The 19,210-nt window shown below is 39.2% G+C and overlaps 1 protein-coding gene across 4 annotated transcripts in view; it reads left to right on the top strand.

The window, feature by feature from the left end:
- Positions 1-19,210, top strand: part of LOC118019268 (serine/threonine-protein kinase TNNI3K) — a 306,409-nt gene that overhangs the window by 196,088 nt on the left and 91,111 nt on the right. For all 4 annotated transcript variants that reach the window (XM_035018269.1, XM_035018271.1, XM_035018270.1 and 1 more), the window contains 3 exons: positions 13,516-13,568; positions 13,894-13,946; positions 18,020-18,152. In XM_035018269.1, coding sequence (XP_034874160.1) covers positions 13,516-13,568; positions 13,894-13,946; positions 18,020-18,152 — 239 coding nt within the window. The remainder of the gene's footprint in view (positions 1-13,515; positions 13,569-13,893; positions 13,947-18,019; positions 18,153-19,210) is intronic.

Here is a 19,210-nt window from a genome sequence, read left to right as displayed (position 1 = left end):
CTTAGCTCCTCCTTCAGCTCCCATCGGTCCCCTCCACCACCACCTCCGCGCCCCCACCCTTTCTGTCTTCTTCATTTGGTCCTGTTTTCTCTTTCCTCTCTGTGTTCAGCCTTTTCTCCTTAGTCACTATTTTCTGTGCTTTGTTGTACTTACTTTCTTTTAACGTATAGACTTCACTATTTTAACGCTCATCCTCTTTGCTTCCATTAAAAACAATATTCAAAACAAATGTTTCCAAATTAATGCAAAAGATGAGAGATTCAGTCCATACTCTCCAATTTAACTTTTCTTAAGTCACTCTGTGTGGCAACTGTCAAAGCATGTGTGGGGACAGCAAATGAATTTTGAAGACACCTAGATGTGGATTCTAATCATAACTCTGACACTTTTGCCAAATGGGTGGCCTTAGGAAAATTATTTTAATCTTCTCAACCTTAAATACTTGGGTGTAAGATGAAATATTAATATCACCATATAAGGCCACAGTGGAGAGCAAATGAGATGAGGAATTCAAAGCACCTAGCTGTGTTACCCTAGGGAAGTGACTTAACCTTGCTGCAATTCCATTTATATTCAAAATGTTATAATAATTATATCTACTTCATGGGGTTGTATGACATTGTTAACTATAATTGGTTAACACACATTGCTTAGAACCATGCCAAATACATGGTGTATATAAGTGTTAATTATTATTATTACCTAATGCCTAATACCGTGCCTAGCGAAGAAGATCTCCTATAGGTAATACATAGGTAATACTTTCTACAAATGGGATACTAACAAACTTGTTTTTGGATTACTGACTTGTCAAAAGGGGATAAGGGCTCAATGCATAGAAAGCATAACTGGACAGATGTAGAACATACTAGAAAAGCAGAATCAATAGGACATGGTGACTAATTTTATGAAGGGGTTAAAGGACAGGGAGGAATCAAGGAAGATTCCCTGGTCCTTATTTGGGTAACTTGATTCATGGTGATAGCCTGCACTTTGGTCAGGAAGAAGAAGGGCTCAGGATTAGATAGTTCAAGGACTAAAGAGTCTATGGCATTGAGCAGCACAGATGTTCATGTTGGAAAAAAGGTTTATTGGAGTGGAAGGAAAAAAAGATGAGACTAGTGGATTGAAGAGGAGCTGGTCAGTAAAGAAGTAGAAGAAGTAAGTGTAAGAAAAGCCTTCAAGAACGTTGACTATGAAAGGGAGGAGAACAATAGAATGTTGCCCAGAGGATTACTGTGAAAAAAGCAGGATGTTGTATCAGTAGCTACACTGATTATTCACAATCATGATGTTCCTTGAGCTGCTATAATTTGCCAAGTCCTACAGAGCAAAGGATAAAAAACTCATTTAAGAATAGTTTTGCTCTTGGGCTCCTGGGTGGCTCAGTCGTTAAGCGTCTGCCTTCAGCTCAGGTCATGGTCCCAGGGTCCTGGGATCGAGCCCCGCATCTCATTGGGCTCCCTGCTCAGCAGGAAGCCTGCTTCTCCTCTCCCACTCCCCCTGCTTGTGTTCCCTCTCTCACTGTGTCTCTCTCTGTCAAATAAATAAATAAAATCTTTAAAAAAAAAAAAAAAGAATAGTTTTACTCTATCTGGGGAAATAGGGGATATGTGGAAAAAGAAAAAAAATAATAATAACAGAGCATGTACAAAGTACCAAATGTATGGAACTGAAAATTGTGTTATTGGCATTTAGTCTCAGATTTATTGGTGTGGGCTAGAATATTTGGCTAAGATTTCAAAAAGGGGGCAAGATTTCAACTTGTTCTTGAAGCAAGGCTAGGATTTAGGAGGTCAGGAAAAGCATGGGGAATGAGTAAATGGGGTGAATAGAGCTTCAGACTTATGCATGGCAGTCAGTGATTAGAGGGTAGAGTGAGAAGTGTTTATTCAGCTCATTTCCTTATCTTTACTGGAAAGGTGGGTTTGTTCTAAAGCTTTTTCTGTGTCCTGCATAATATCTAGCAATGTGGTGGATGCCAAATAAATATTACCCAAATATTTGTTGGGTAAATGCTGATTATATAGGTAGCTGACAGATAAGAATTTGCCTGGAGTAAGAGTAAAATGGGAAAATAAGGTATTAAGTCTCAGAGAATTTATTCAGAGTCACAAAGTTGGACCTTTATAGGAAACATGAAACAACAATTTGACCTGAGTAACTACAGAATTCATTCTATGGAATTTAGGAAAAGTTACAGCTGAATATAATCTCCCCCATAAAATCTCCCCCATTGTTCCAGTTTTTCTTGCCATTTATTCCTCCAGTATCAAGAAGAAATTTTAATTCAATAAGAGTTTATTGATCACCGATTATTTCCCTGGTTCATGGGTCTTACTCTTATGGAACTTATAATCTTATTGGAGACAAGCACTGCGAAAGCCTGGCTAAGAAGAAATCACTGAACGGGATGTTGAAAAATGGGGATATTTATTTAGAGGAAATTGGAAGTGGATTCAAACTTGGAGAAGACAGCGTGAACAAAGGGGAGGCAGGAGCTGAGGGTATTGTGGGGACAGTCACACAGCATTGACAAAGGGTTAGAACTAAAGTAGCCCTAAACCGTCATGGTTGATAACTTATATTTCTGTGACTAATACTTCTATCCCACGGGGATAGACTATCTAGTGTCTTGAAAAAAAACCTACAGCTCCTCTTCTCAGCAACTGAAGTGAGTTTTTAAAAAATAGACCTGTTCGTTTCTTTTGAATTTTCAAAGTGTCTTTGATGGAAGGCATGTGAGACTAAGTACATTTTTAACCTGGCCTTTTGCACAAATATGGGCATTTAGTCTCCCTGTGCTAAGAAGAGATAGAGATACCACTGTAAAAGCCATACCTTCGGATTAGTTCAATAGGTAGACGGTTCCTTTCCTGAGTTCCCTACAAATCCTTGCCTCCCAAAGGGCTGCAAACACATTCCCCTGAAGCCATACTTTTTAAACACTCATTGGTGGCTCAGGTTAGAAGGAGACACTCCCTTAGAGGTCGAGCTCTGCAAGAGCATAGCCTCTTTTTGTCAGACATAGAGCCGCCTCGCCTGCTCTCACGGAGTTGCCCAGGTCCGAAGCTGCTCTACTTAATTCACGAAACCTTCTTTGCTGATAAAGCCCAGCTCTCCTCTCAGCTGTTATTTTTAAGCTCAGCCCTCCTCTGCTCAACACATGTACACCTACTTCAGGGTCTTTAAACAGGAAACTTGGCACACAAAATATCAATGGTGCCTGCCACGCCAAACTCAAAAGATTTTTCTTCTCTTACGTGTTTTTATATATTTGTGTTCTTAATCTCTCCTCTCTCTGGCCTTGTTTCTTTGTCCCCATTAGCGTCCAGGATTTAATTTTATCCTGCAGAGATAGAGGGTTAAAACAGACCTTGTGTGTTTGACTGTTTATGCTCAGAAGGCAGGTTGCCAAAGAAATCAGTTTTGGATCTGGATTCTTAAACACGGGTAGGAAGAGTCCTAGCACACTTTTCAGTAGGAGTCGTTGGCTCCCTTAGCATCTATATAACACACTTAACAGAGGCTGGAGACATGCTTAGATCCTCAGAGATCAGGGAAAAATGAAGTAGGTGAAGCAGGAAAAATAACACTTATTAGTCAGGGGCTGAATCAGGTAACCTTGGCAAAAAAACAATAACAAAAACAAAACAAAAAAAAGAGTTCAGATTTTGCAGTTTGCATGCCTAAGATGCCTCATCATCATACGATTATACCCTGGACATAAGCAAAACTGTAGCCATACCTAGAAACAGCAATTATACTTGCTTGTTGATTCTAGGACACTAATTCGTAGAAACCTCACAATCAATAGCATGAGTGTGTGTCTTTCAATTTATTCAGTCACTATCACTCTTCCACTTGCATTTCATGGTGTTGAGCAAATAATAAGTGAAGAGTATGGTGTTTTCTTCACCTTACTCTCAATAAATGGGTTTAACCACAATACAAATCTTATAATCCACCTCTTCAATCCACTGGCAATGGGACAAATCCAATAGCTTTAGAGGTAAGCCTTCAAATACACTTCTACTGACAGACTGAAGTTTGTTTTAGAAAAAGTCAAGGTTCTACAATCCTTTGCATTCATTGGAGTGTTCTGTTTCCATGGTTTCTGAGAGTTCACTGAAATTAGGCTTTCAGTGTTTAGAAGTTAATGATATGGGGCTTTGGTAAACTCCTTCTCTCTTACCTATATTATGTTCAAGATCTGTATATCGCTATTCCTGAATGAGTTTGGGGGTCTATTTTGCTGTCAGTGTGGGTTTTCCCTGACATGCCTTTTCTTAAGAACCAATGGTAGATACAAGCTATCTTAAATCAGTATGTATGAAGCCAAATAGGGTTGCTTTCTGGCAGCATGAAAAATAAAATTACAGTTTTCATTTTTAGTGAAGAACTAGCTTCACAGGGACTAATAGGGAAACCTAGATTTGGGATTCTCTGGCCCTTGTCAAGGAGGGGTGCCCTGAGGAAATAAAATTAAAAAAAAATACAGTTCCAGTGGCCTCACTTTTCTGGCAGAAACAACAACAACAACAAAATCTTCTGATTATGGCAGGAGCCCTGGAACAGTTTATGTTGGTCCCAAAAGTACAAAGATGTCCAGAATATTAGGTGGAGGCTTTATTAGGCTATGAAGCAAACAAAGTACCTGATTTCCTATGTAACCCTACAATTGTTAACCAGGTTTCTGTGTGCAGCCCAAATTGTGAGGGGCCTTGAGGTGGTTGCCGAGGGTCCAATCACCACACAACATACATAATAAGGAAATATCAACAAATATCTCTGAACCTAAATGTGTTGTCTCCATTGCCTGAGGCTCAAACCCAGGCTCCCCAGCAGTCACCCCTCATGAAGATACTGAGATTTTTTATTTGTTTTTGTTTGGTATGATGTAAGAAGCAGAGATAGAAAGATAAAATCAGAGGAAGAAAAATGTCAAAAAAAAAAAAAAAGAGAGAGAGAGAGAGCATGCGAGAATACATCTGTGACTGCAAGGAGATGATCTACATGACTTGGAAGTATTTTTTTAGGAAAGGGCACAAAGCTCCAAAGCGAGGAGAGGTGAGCTGTACTGCATTTCAAGGATCTAGGAAGCACCTTACATTATACTTGAAACAAACTGGAAGCAGATGAGGGTACGGGGGTTACATATTGAGAGGTACAGAGCCACATTTAGTTTGGTAGTGGCGAAGGTTGAGAAAGGGTTTTTAAGGGGAGCTTAATAGAAAAGAACAGTGTAGTTGCCTCTGCTGAAAGTCAAGAAGGTGGTAACTCCCCAGAGGGAGGTCTGGAGCAGAAAGAGAGTTCTGGGCCATCAAGTAGTACCACCAGCAAAATGTGGCAGCCAGCAGATCTGGGACTCCTCAGCATCAGGTCTGAATGATTGCTTGTCAGGCAGATGTGTTTGTAAACTAATGACTTTCACAGTGTGATGAGATTCAAAATGAAGCCTAATTGCTTCCACTGATTTAACCCTTGGAATGCTTCCAGGCATGCCGATAGCCATGTGTCTTTAATCATGTAAGTTAATCACCTTCAGGCATTTATCAGAAAACAGTGGCTTATAGCAAGTCTGGGGAGCATTGCTGTTGCGTTATTCGGTTTACACTTCTGAGGCTGTCATCTCTTCAAATAAGGACACTGAGAGGTTGGCCATGGTGCCCTTAAACTAGTGTTTGTTAGTAGCAACTGACACAAACAATTACATGGCTCTATAATTCAGAAAAAAATGAATTAATATTTATGTGATTTTTTTAAGTGACTTAAAAAAAAGTCTTAATGGTAGCAGAGTGAGAGTAGCAAGTCACCTTGAACCTTCTAAGGCCATCATGAACTTCAGTCTGGCTCTGGAAGAAAGTCAGAATTGGAAAATGGTCTAATAATCAGGCCAGTCTGATTAATAGTGACAATTAGTATTGAACTATAGTGCATAACCAACTGATTATGAATCATTTGAGCACTTTAGGTAAATTTTCAATATAGGCAATTAAAATGAAAAGACTCATGATGCTTACATAATGACTTCATTAAATTAACTCAGTTCTGAGGTTGGATTAAAAAAAAAAATGGCATAAAGAAAAAGAACCAGCAGAATTTAACTTCCAGGGCACCTGGGTGGCTCAGTTGGTTAAGCGACTGCCTTCGGCTCAGGTCATGATCCTGGAGTCCCAGGATCGAGTCCCACGTTGGGCTCCCTGCTCAGCGGGGAGTCTGCCTCTCTCTCTGACCCTCCCCCCTCTCATGCTCTCTCTATCTCATTCTCTCTCTCAAATAAATAAATAAAATCCTTAAAAAAAAAAGAATTTAACTTCCATTCACTTTTGTTTAAAAGAAAATTGGAGAAAATACTTAAAAGATATAAATACACACACACATACACACACACACACCCACCACATTGAAAACAGCTTATTCATTTCTGAAGGTGAACTGTGTTACTATGGAAGAAAGAACTGAAGGTCAGAGCATGGATTGTGTTCACATTGGATGAAGTAAATTTTGCCTTCAGTTATATTTTGTATTCTGCTAAGTGCATGCATTGTTAAGGTTAAAAGAACTTTATTGTGGAGTCATCTGTAAGGGACAGACATTTCAAAGAGATAAGTAGTCAGTTCTGTTACGTAAACAATTGACCCAAATCATTTGCTTCATGATAAAAGACAAAGCTGGAGGCAACTCCAAACACTGTGGCATCAATGCGGTCAGGAGAACAAAGATTCCTTTAGGTGAAATGCAGTCATTCAGTCAAAGCAGCAATAGGTTTTTTGTTTTTTTTTTTTATTGTTCTGTATATTTGAAAGTTTTATTTTATTATTTTTTTATTCTTATGTTAATCCCCATACATTACATCATTAGTTTTAGATGTAGTGTTCCATGATTCATTGTTTGTGCATAACACCCAGTGCTCCATGCAGAATGTGCCCTCCTCAATACCCACCACCAGGCTAACCCATCCTCCCACTCCCCTCCCCTCTAGAACCCTCAGTTTGTTTTTCAGAGCAGCAATAGTTTTATAGAATTAGACAATGGGAATGGAAGAAGAGACTCTCTAGGGCTAAGAGTGAGTTGAAATACTCCATAGTGAAGTCCGTTTCTCCTGTGGGTTTTGATTCAGAAAGTCACATTGCTTCCAAGACTCATCACTTGATACCTACCAAGTACATGGTTTTATCATTTACAAAGGGCATTGTTTGTAAGTTGTACAAACACTCTGTAAGCTAGGTCCCCCATGTATTAATAACAACCAATACCTATTTAGCAGTTCAGAATTTACAAAATTCCGTGTATGATCTCTTTTTTTTTAAGATTGTATTTATTTATTTGAGGGAGAGAGTGAGCAAGAGAGAGAAGGAGCTGGGGGGAGGGAGAAGCAGACTCCCCGCTGAGCAGGGTGCCCAACATGCAGCTCCATCCCAGACTCCGGGATCATGACCTGAGCAGAAGGCAGACGTGTAACCGACTGAACCAACCAGGCGCCCCTCCGTGTATGATCTCTTAACGTTCTTCATTCCTCTCAAAAGTTTTAAAGATGAGAAAGGAAGATTCAAAAAGTTAAAATTATTATTTGTCCCAATTCATGGGACTACCAATAGCAAAAAACAGGTATTCTGACTCCAGGTCCTTTTCCTACACACTACCTTCTCTTTATTTCTTAAGACCTTCTCTTCTATTTTAATGATCTTTTCCAGAATTAATTCTCACAGTCACTATATTCTTCTCTAGGTCTCTGACAGTAAAAGCCACTTTACATTCTAGCTTATGTATGATAATGTCTCTTCCTGTCAGTTGGCATTTCATTCCCAATCAGATTGTCATCTCTTTGAAAGCAGGCACTGTGGTTTCTACCTCAGAATGAGGCCTTCACAGCAGGAAGCGTAAACCTGTGCAGATAACCACGTTGGTGACTGCCATTCCAGCATACCATTTCTCCTGTAATGCATGATAAGCAAAGACAGCAATAAAGCCCTTTGAGCTACTGATGCTGTAAGGTTGACTTGGCACACTCATCAGCTAAGCTACTTGCTTTGGAGCTTGAGCCTCACTCAACACAACTAAATTACAAGTCCGCAAACAGTGTGGACTATTAGAATCACACCCATTTACATGAAAACAAAATGTTAAATCCAGAAATGCCAAAAATTACTGTAAGAATGAAGGGCTTGTTGATGTTTATCTCTCGAACTTTCTTGTATGGCTACCAAACCAACTGCTATCTGGAGAGCATTCCTCAGCAGCATGTCACCCTTAAAGATGTTTCCACACAGCAAGTGTGTGTGTGTGTGTGCTTATGTGTACATATGTGTATATTACAACATCTGTTCACCATTGCCCTCGTTCCTTTCTCTGTAACCTATCTCTTCTCATCTCCTGCCCCTTATTTCTCAATACCTTCCCCCCAGATGGTAGGACTTGTGCTAAAGTGCTAGTTCAATCAATTACTGACAGGTTTGTTCATCTATCAAATTCAAATCCAAAGGGCCTGACTCACAGGGCTATTTCTACCAAATGTTATGTGCATGAAGATGCTCTGTAAAGTGTCATGTGTAACAGAAAACTGCCTCCCCACCCCAGAATTTTATATAAAAGCAAACAGATAAAAATGAACCTCCTGGGTGGTCTCCTAAGGAAGAAGAAGTCTTAGAATTCCCATCACCTTGTTTCCGTTCACTCTTTTGATCCTGATGACATTCTTTGTGTTCCTAGCTGGATTCCCAGGTCAGATTGCAAGTTTCCTGTTGGCAGGGACTGTGCTTCGTTCATCTACATGTGACCTATTAACCACACTCTAGAAGGGAAGAAGGTTAGTGTTTGCCTGCTGTGTCTTTGTGGATCAGAGGTGTATTAGATTTATTTCCATGTAGCTTGTTGACTTCATTCTCATTACCTTATAGTCATACATTGAACACAGAACTTTTTAGCACTAGCTTGCTGGTCTTCCTTCACTCAAACAGACTTTCTGGAATTTCTGTCTAGACATCAAGCTGGAAGAGTCCTGGCTCCTCAGGGCCTATCTGGATGATGTGGAAGTCAGCTTCTCCTAAAAAAGGCAAATTTTGGAGCCTGAGAATTGAATGCTGTCTCCACCTCTTACTAGCTGTGATACTGGCCATCTTATGCAACCACTGTGATCCTCAGTTATCCATCCATAGGGTGCATAGGCTAATACCAACCATATAGTGGATCCATGAGGAATGGAAAAATCAGTGCTTGCCCAAACGAGGCTCTCATCCAGTATTTATTCCCTTTTTTCTTGACTGCTACCCTCGCTGTTACTGCCCCGCAATTTTCACTACTCTCATTCCTCTCAAAACTTGCCATTCAGAAAAAATCTCAGTAATAAACTCTTGAAGTTATCACTAATAATAATTGTACCACTTCTGCTGTCTTAACTGACTTCAGCTCTAAGCTCATCCCCTTCCCTAGGTATCCTCAACCCCGATGCTGATGACTCTCTGACCCACCACAAGGGCCACCACAAAGCCTTAGTGCTGTCACTGATTAGCACAGATTTTCTCAGCTTCACCCTGCCTATCTCTATTTATTTAACTCCAGATAGGAGCTATCACTCAGCACTAACTAAAAAATGAATGGCTGAATCTTAGAGGTAGTTCTAAAAATTAGTTTCCATTGTTACTGAGTGGTTAGAGAAGGAGTGGACAAATCCAAAAGACTATCTTGAATTAAATAGAAAATTTCATTTGTTCCAGCACTTCCTGAAGTTCTGCAGTACTATTTTCATAGCATCCTTTTTGACATTTGGTTCCATTTGCTGCTATGAACTCAGATCACCTTGTGTTCCTAAATTGTCACTTCATCCTTTGTTTCGTGTAATTTACTATTGTTTGTTAAGAACACAAGAGTTCATGTTCATTTTTTTTAAAGATTTTATTTAGTTATTTGAGAGAGAGAATGAGAGAGAGAGCATGAGAGGGGGGAGGGTCAGAGGGAGAAGCAGACTCCCCGCTGAGCAGGGAGCCCGATGCGGGACTCGATCCTGGGACTCCAGGATCATGACCTGAGCTGAAGGCAGTCGCTTAACCAACTGAGCCACCCAGGCATCCGAGTTCATGTTCATTTTAATTTGATAAAAATAATAGTTTTTTGTCTGGTGAGTCCAATCTTGCCAAGCACAACATTGACTTTAAAGTTTCTTAGCGTCCCACTTCAGCCACTACCCTTTTCATAAAAATGCATAGGATTTGGGATGCCTCGGTGGCTCAGTCAGTTAAGCCTCTGGGTCCTGGGATCGAGCCCGGCAGCAGGTTCCTTGCTCAGTGGGGAGCCTACTTCTCCCTCTGCCTGTCGTTCCCCCTTCTTGTGCTCTCTCTTTGTCTCTCTCTCTCTGACAAATAAAATCTTTAAAAAAAGCATAGGATTTTTAGTAAGACAATCCCTTCTAATTGGGTATGTTATTGCCTTGTGCTTATGAAATCCACACTAGAAAACTTGGAAGTGTGATGAAGGATGATCCTTGGCTTTCTGTTCCCTTTATTCCTCTATATCTAAGCTATCCCAAGACCTAGACACTTTTTTTCAGATGTTTTGATGGATTAACCCTATCTTGTTTATTTTCCACTCTTTTTACTTTTGGCCTTCTGTACCCAGGGCCTAAAATTATTCTTGAATATTAATCTTTCTGCTTTCAGAGCATTGCCCCCTATGCATAAAAATGTGCTATCTCCATGCATCAGGCCTAGAATTCCCTTCCCAGCTTTCATCTTTCCTTGTAATAATCCAACACCACCTCCGCTCAGTTTTCCTCCATCATTCTGCAGCATGTACTCCAATTAGGAAGTATATTCTTCCTATAATTCCTGATAGAAACTATAGGCATCCCCATCTCTTGACCTTTCTAAGATCATCCCCCAACTTAGACTTCTTTTCTCCCTTCATCTTCTGCCCCATTTCCTCCTCACTACATCGGCTCACAAACTCTTTGCCTATCTTGTTCACCACTATATCCCGGTATATAGAAAATTTCTTGGTATATGACCAGCATTCAGCCAATTTGTATTTATAGACTTACAGACTTTCCCTCAAGTCCCACTTCAAAAATAATTTCCTTTTTTAACCTATACTATTTTCTTTGAAGTCTTACATAACCCACATTCATCTTTATTTTTATCAGCTGATTTTAAGTTCCCTGAAGATGAAATTCATAACTTGCCTCACTCTGCATCTCTCAGAGTATCTTGATAATGTGAGGAAAGTAAATATCATGCTTGGGGGAAAGGGTCCATAACCTAACACAAGAATAATTCATAAAATGCATTTCTTACCTACTGTTTTCCAGTCCCTGATCTAAGATCTGAGAGAATGGCCTTCATGAACTAGAGTCTATGTCTTCACTGTTACTAGTTACCTATGTAATCTCCATTGATACATGAAGTTCTCTGAGCTTTGGACTCTTCTAGGTACTAAGAGGGTTATACTTAGTTCTAATGTCTCTTCCAATTGTAGGATTCTGTGAATTCTAAATATTTACCAGTAGATTGATGAGTGGTATTCAAAAAGTACTCATGACTGTCTATTTTCTATTTCTTTTATTTGTTCAACAAATGTTTATTGAATGCTTCTATGTAATGCATGTGCTAAAAACACCAGAGGTACAGCAATGAGCATAATCCATGCATCCTGAGATATCCTGCTTCTCATACCGTGATGTACTGGGTGGCCCAGTGACCAAATTCTCTTAAATTTCTTTGATAAAAGGGTAAAATTTTGCTAAACCCTCCACCCCAACTCCAGCTAGCTGGTATAACATCATTCTTAATAATATAAAATATTTACTTTGGAAGAAATTTTCTGAATATTCCATATAGATGTAACTTATCTGAGGGCCTCTCAAGATCCATGATTTTAAGCTATTGCTTGGATGACTACTATTATGGAAAAAAGGGGAGGTTTAACTAGTAGTTCTGGGAGCCTTTCCCTATATCGAACTAGAGCAGCAGCTCCATTTACAAATCTGTTTTACATGTTGAGATTATACTCCTAAAAATATATATTTTTTTAATAACCACTGTTCTAGGTAACTAATTGGAATTAAAATAAAATAACAGACAGGATGCTATACATATAAATGTATGATGATTGGGGAATTCATGCTCAGTATGTGTTTTAATGATATCTCTAAAATGTAACACCCATTATCCCTTGATAGACCAAGGGATTGTGGTATTGAAACTCCCATAAATCCTTCAAAGAATCTAGTGGTACAAAATTAGATGCATTTTTCTTGTGGTATTTGAACTTCCAGAGAGCTCCTGATGCTATCAAGTTCTTTATCATGACAGTCATCTCATCACATGTAGCAACTGATAAATTTGTAGTTAAAGAGAGGATTTGGGGATTTTGTTTTGACATCCTTGATTACTTCTACAATGGGTTTTTCCAAGCACAGTGACTTTAAACATAGTCTAGATTTTTGGTAGTTGAAAAGAGGATTAAGTCTGTATTACAGAAATAAAATTCACTAATGATACTACGGAAGTTCAAAAATAACTTTCTTATAAAGCTCCAGTCAGCAACAAAAAGCATTTATGTAAAGGATTCAATATCTTATTCAGGACTTATTCAGGACTAGAAAATAATAGTGTTTTCCTTATATTGATCACGAAGCAAAACAATTAAGGATAGAGCCAATAAAATAAATATAGTATAGCCTATGGACACTAAAAGAAATCCAGTGGAGGATCTCCTAATACTGAAATGACTCATTTACAAGCCAAATGTGAAATGAGCATGAAGAAAGGCATTCAGTAAGAAGCACTCAAAGACAATCTTGGATCATGATATGCTTGTCCGTAAGATATCCCACAACTCATTTCACCAACATGTGGGAGGAACGACCTCTTTTGGGGCTTTCCCAGTCTTGATTTACTTTTTGAAAAGGAAGGACATTGTTAATCTAGCTTGAATTATGGTTTGGAAAGATTTTGATGACCTTTATACCTTTTCTTCCCTAAGAACTTAAAAAGTGGTTTTGCCAGTGTCAGTCTTAAAAACACTCTTCTTCCTGGAACTGTAGCTAGAAGATATTGGCCAAGACATTTTCCACAAAGGGTCCTTTTACTGTGTTCATGTCGGGCTCTGACTTGAACTGTCCTTATGCCTAGGGTTCCAGCAAGCTGGTTCCCTTGCTCTGACTCTCATACGCTCAGAGATGCCTTTGACCCTGTCTGTTACAATTGTATTAGCAACTGAACCTCAAGGATTTGAAAAACTGATCTTCAGCTAATGGGACTTTTTGACAAGTTTAGAAGATCTACCCAAAGTTGAATACTTTGTATACTTTGAAAGTTAGATATAAAATGATTTTGTAAATATTCCTTTTGAATTAGCAAAATTAAGAAAATCAGACTCACTAACCTAAGATCTCTGGTCATCTTTTGCAGCTTCTTTATCCTCTGAGTAAACAAATATCATCCTCTTCCTTAAGGCACTGGATTCAGTAATAGTAAAGTATACTCAAAGTTGTTTTTTGTTTTGTTTTGTTTTGTATAGTCACAATATTCTTCTCTGTGAGGATGGGCATGCTGTGGTGGCAGATTTTGGAGGTGAGATTTCCATGAATAATACCCCAAATGACATCAGTCTCTTTCTTCATTCCTAGTTGGTCCCTAATATTGTATGACAAATCTGAAAATGGATTTCACACTTACAGCTATACTTTTCTAAGTCATTCAAATTTCAGTGACCCTGAATCTTGAAAGTATATCATTTATTTTCAGTTTTTCATCTTTGATATTCCCAGCTAAAAGAAAGGAAGTGAGCATTTAAATAAGATAGAGGTTTCTTGGGGTTTCAAAATTTTAGCTGTGATTTTGACCTTATTTTTAAAGATATTTCCTTTGACATGAATTCGTTTTCTCCCTCCCTTAGAATCAAGATTTCTCCAGTCTCTGGACGAAGACAACATGACAAAACAACCTGGGGTTTGCTGCTGCTTGTGTTCCCTATAATTATGAAACAATTAAAATGTGTAAACTCAGCATGAGGCAAAGTGAGATGAGAGTAGCTTTAACTGGAAGCATTTCAGTTCATACTGTAATTGTCCCAGGGGCAGGATACTGTGTTATGTTTTTATTTGCAGTAAGCTCTCAAAAGAACTCTTTCAAGGCTCTACCAGAAAAATAGATTAGATATATATTTGGAAAAGGCAATGGGCAAAATGATACAGAATTTGTTTCAAATATAACTAAAAAAAGTACATGGCAGGCATGGTTAATTGGCTTTCGGTTTTAGATCTGCTTAATAAGTAGTGGAGCGAACATTTAATTGATAACTAACTATAGAATTTGTAGTTAATCAGCATCTATTAACAACTTTTTTTCTACTTTAGCATTATAAGGCAATATATCACATAACCAAGCACCAATGTTTAAGTAAAAGAGAAGTTATAACGTCTGAAGCAAAAATAATTGTACTCAAAATGTCTGCTATTAAATTCATCACCTGCTCTCTCCTTTGCTCCCCCCACTCCCCCCAAAAGTAACTTCTCTTTCTAGACTACCTGTGTTATTTAATTACCCAAGTTTGAGGTAATTTTCCATTCCTTCCTTCCCTGCTTCCACTGACTTTACTCACTTTTTCTGTTTGCATGCTTGTTTTAAGTTCAACCCAACCTCTCATTTTCCACTTCAGTTCAGGTCTTCATCATCTCTTTTCCGAACTAGAAGTAGGATTCTAACTCCAGTATTCTCTTCCAGTTCATTCTTTGCAGCGTCAGCCAAGTATTGGGTTCTGACAATTCACCTCCTCCTGTAAACCATCAAAGATACCCACTACCCAGGGAGCCTGGGTGGCTCAGTCTGTTAAGCATCCGACTCCTGATTTCAGCTCAGTTCCTGATCTCAGGGTCCCGGAATCGAGCCCCGTGTCGTGCTCCGTGCTCAGTGGAGAGTCTGCTTAGATACCTTCTCTCCTTCTTCCTCTGCGCCTCCCCACATGCACATGCATGCTCTCTCTCTCTTTCTCTCCCTCTCACATACACATAAATATATCAAAAAAAAAAAAAAAAAAGATATCCACTACTGACAGGCCAAAATCCAAATTCATTGCCTGGCAGCCTCCTGTCCTCCCCAGTCTGGCTCAGGACCCCTCGGTGACCTCTTCTCCCACAGCAACTTCTCTCAAGTCCCCTGTAGCCCAGCACACGAGCCTCCTGGTCATTCCCCAAACATGCCATTCACTTTCATATCCCTGTGACTCTGCTGGTGTGGTTTTCTCTGCCTGGATAGCCCTCTACTCCACCCCACCTAAAAGGAGTCTACTCATCTTGCAAGACCCAGGAAATTTTATCCATTTTAAGTGCCTTTCCTTCCATAATGTGCCCCCTGCTGCCTCCTCCCCATGCACTTTTCTGTCTGGGCTTCCGTGCATTTTGCACTGCTAATTTAAACTCTTATTCATTCAGTCTACAAACATTTATTGAGGGCCTACCATGTATCAGGCATTGTGCAAAGGGCCAGGAATGCAACATGTGAAGAAAAGCTTAGTCCTTAATCTCAAGGAGCTCATTTTCCAATGGGGAAAACATGGCAATAAGCAGATAGATTGAAAGCAGTGTGGAAATTCAGTGGTAAATAAGGTGTGACAAAGCATTATGGGAGCACAGGTGGGATGAATGGGCATAAATTAGGTGGAGGGAAAACAGAAAGGAGTGGCCGGTAGAATGAACAACAGTGTGAGCCAAGTCACAGGGGAGAATGAGAAATATCAGACTTCCTAAGGGAACTTCAAACAGGTTGGCATTGTTGGCATGCACTGTGTGAGGAAGAGAGAGTGAAAGATGCATTAAAGCAGAAGGCAGGAACCACATCATGGACCATGTTGTATTGTAAGCAGGATTATTCATGCTGGTTTCCCCAGTTAGATTTCACTCATCCATCCAACAAATATTTATGGACTACTTACTAGATGCCAGACATTCTTCTAGGAACTGGGGATATTACAGTGAATAAATTAATTTTCTTATTCCTATGGAGCTAATATTCTTCTAGAAGGAGTTAGACACTGAACAAATTAACAAAATATATATTGGTGGTAGTAAGGGTTATGAAGAAAAAACAAAGCACAGCATATGAATGGAGAGTAGTAGTGGTGCCATTTAGATAGGGCAAGAGGGAAAGATAACATCTGATGAGAGACCTGACCAGCAGTCATCCATGTAGGGAGAAGAGAAATACAGAGGGAGCGGTAAGTGCAAAGGCCCTGAGGCAGGAAAATTCTCTGTGTATTTAAGGACAGAATGACTGGAGTAGAGTGTGCAAGAGGAGAATGGTAAGATATGAGGTAAGGGAGGTAGAAAGAATGAGTCCTCTTTTGACAGGACACACAGACCTGGAACATAGAGATAGCTAAATCAGTGGTTCTCAATCCTGGCTGCATATTGGAATCACTTCAGAAACTTTTTTAAAAAGTATGCCACTTGAATCTAACCCCCAGAAATTCTGATTTCATTGGCCTGGGGTTGATCTTGGGTACCTGTATCTATTAAGTTTCCCCAGGTGACTCTACATCCAGACTGTCTAGATAAACTTTTGTTGAAAGAAATTGAATTGAATGTCACCAACAGCAAGTAATTTTTTTATTCTAGCAGTGTAGTCTTTAAGCACAGCACTACTCTAGATTTATTTTGAAGGCTATTTTGTTTCTTACTAGTTATGTGGCCTTGTGTAAGTTGGCTAATTACTCTATTACTCCCCTGTGGAAAAATGGGCACATCGTATGCCTACTTCCACTTACGCAATGTTGTGACACAATGCATAATCTGCTACATAAGTGGAGACTATTTGGAATGTGAAAGCTCATGTGGAAGAATTGTATATAAGCATCATAATCAGAATAGAGATATTCTTGGAATGCTGTAATTATGCATGATTTCAAAATAAGATAGACACTTCAAAAGAATTATCAGCAGCCAGCTCTGCATAGAATTTCAGGAAGAGCAATAAAAGAATACTGGTTTCCTTCAGTGGAAATACAAAGAAAGAAGGTGTTTGGTGAAGTTCATTGATAAGGTTATGGATCCATGGGATTTTAGAGCTGGAAGGGCCTGCCTCCTCTGTTTGCCCTTGAGGAATCTGAGGTCCAGGAAGCATATGAGATTTCTCCAGATCTGCCCAAACAGGCAATGGTAGAGCTAGAACTGCAATTTCCATCTCCTGACTCAAAACCTAGTGCTCTTTCCCCTAAACCACAAATAAATCAAAATTATGCATTTACATCCCAGAATGGAAACTTATATTTAAAACCAAAAAATACATAACTGCAAGTGAAAAGAATGTAAATAATGCCATCAAAACATGAATATAAAACTTTGTACAGAGAAGATTATAACATTTTATAGACTTTGTTCCTGGAATATTTATTGCCCAAACCGCATTCAGAAATAACACAACTGGGCAAACAAAGGAGATGTGACAGACGTGATCCTGCTTCATAGGAATATTCTGGGCACTCCCCTACGGTCCTTTCTCTTCTCAGTCATGAAGGCACTATTTAGGGGTCTGATTTAGTGACTTCCTAAATTACAACCTGAAGATCTAAAGGAGGGAAGGTGCCTCCCACAGTGTGTGATTCACCCCCAGGGAGGCATAGAGCTCTTGGGTGAATCGTGATTGGCTATTCAGAAGCTTCTATGGCTTCTAGGGGTAAGATGCTTAGAAGTAAACCGAAAATGCTGCTGCTGTGACCATCACTTTATAAGATGCAGGGTTACTTGATGATTAATATTGTTGCAATATTTTGGGAAGAATTATGAATCTCATGATCTTCCAATGATTTAAAAAATGCCCTTTGTAAAAATGAGCAACAATAGTAAACCTGCTATGTATGTATAAACACACCATTTTATTGCACAGTATAGGGCAATCGATGTTGTTTTATGTATATATCTTTTGAGAACAATGCGAGAACACTTAAATCCTTACTAAGAAAAACACTGTTCTACAATGGAATAACTAAACACTTGGTAAATGACTTGTGGATGTTTCTGGACATGCAGAACCTCCGCTGGATGGCTCCTGAGGTGTTCACGCAGTGCACACGCTACACCATCAAAGCTGACGTCTTCAGCTATGCTCTGTGTCTGTGGGAACTTCTCACTGGTGAAATTCCATTTGCTCATCTCAAGCCAGGTAAGACATCCGGCGAAGTCTCTGTTTTCCAGAGTTCTGTGCATTTTCATGACTTCAAGAAACACTTTTTTTCCAAAAATTATTACTCTTGGTGGGTTGGCAAGGTGAGAATTAAGTAAACAATTTCAATTTGGGTTTTTTTGTTTTGTTTTAAAAGATTTTATTTATTTATTTGAGAGAGAGAGGTAATGAGAGAGAAAGGGCACAGCAGTGGGGAGAGGGATAAGCAGGCTCCCCACTGAGCCGGGAGCCTGAGGCAGGATTTGATCCTGGGACCCCAAGACCATGACCTGAATGAAAGGCAGCTGTTTAACCAACTGAGCCACCCAGGCACCCCTCAGTTTCCTTTAAAGCATGTGCCAAATCCAGAAAACTTAATGATCTGTGTGATTTTGAGACACAGGCACACACAAGCATTAGGTATATTTTATTAAAGTTTAAGGCTTTGATTTATCTGTGGTTAATAAAACAACAAATTACTACGGTCACATGGCAGGTGGGTGCAAATAACGTGGACATTGTAATACTTATTTTTTGAGATTAGATTCTAGATGCTCCTTTTTAGAGTGTATATAAGGGTGAGCTGAAAGTAGCAACACAAAAATAACCTATCAGGACTGTTTTCTGCTTGTCTCACATTATAGAAGAGAACTGCTTTTCCTAATAATTTTGTATTACATAAATGGATACCTTCCAAAAATGGGGCTTTGTGAGTGAGCCTAATTTTTGGTGATAATATACATTATACTCTGTGTTCATGTAGACTGTAGAGATATGGAATCTAATCACATGAAAAATATACACATACTTGAGGTTTAAGGTAAATTTTATTTGCATCTGTCTCTTCATTTTATTTGAGTTGCTTTTATGTCTTGTCATTCTATTTACTTACTTGTATTCACCATTAGACTGGAAATTTGCCCCCAGCAATCACTCATCTGATTTATGTCATTATAGGTTTGCCTTTTCCAGAATGTCCTATAAATGGAATCATGTTGTTGATTTTCAGTAATTCATTCTTTTTTTGTTCCTGAGTAATATTCCATTTTGTGGATGTA

This window comes from Mirounga leonina, unplaced genomic scaffold (assembly GCF_011800145.1).
Source record: "Mirounga leonina isolate KUSES-001 unplaced genomic scaffold, KU_Mleo_1.0 Mir_173, whole genome shotgun sequence".
Lineage (NCBI taxonomy): Eukaryota > Metazoa > Chordata > Mammalia > Carnivora > Phocidae > Mirounga > Mirounga leonina.
The sequence above is the reverse complement of the archived record's forward strand: the minus strand, read 5'-3'. Positions and strand labels throughout refer to the sequence as shown.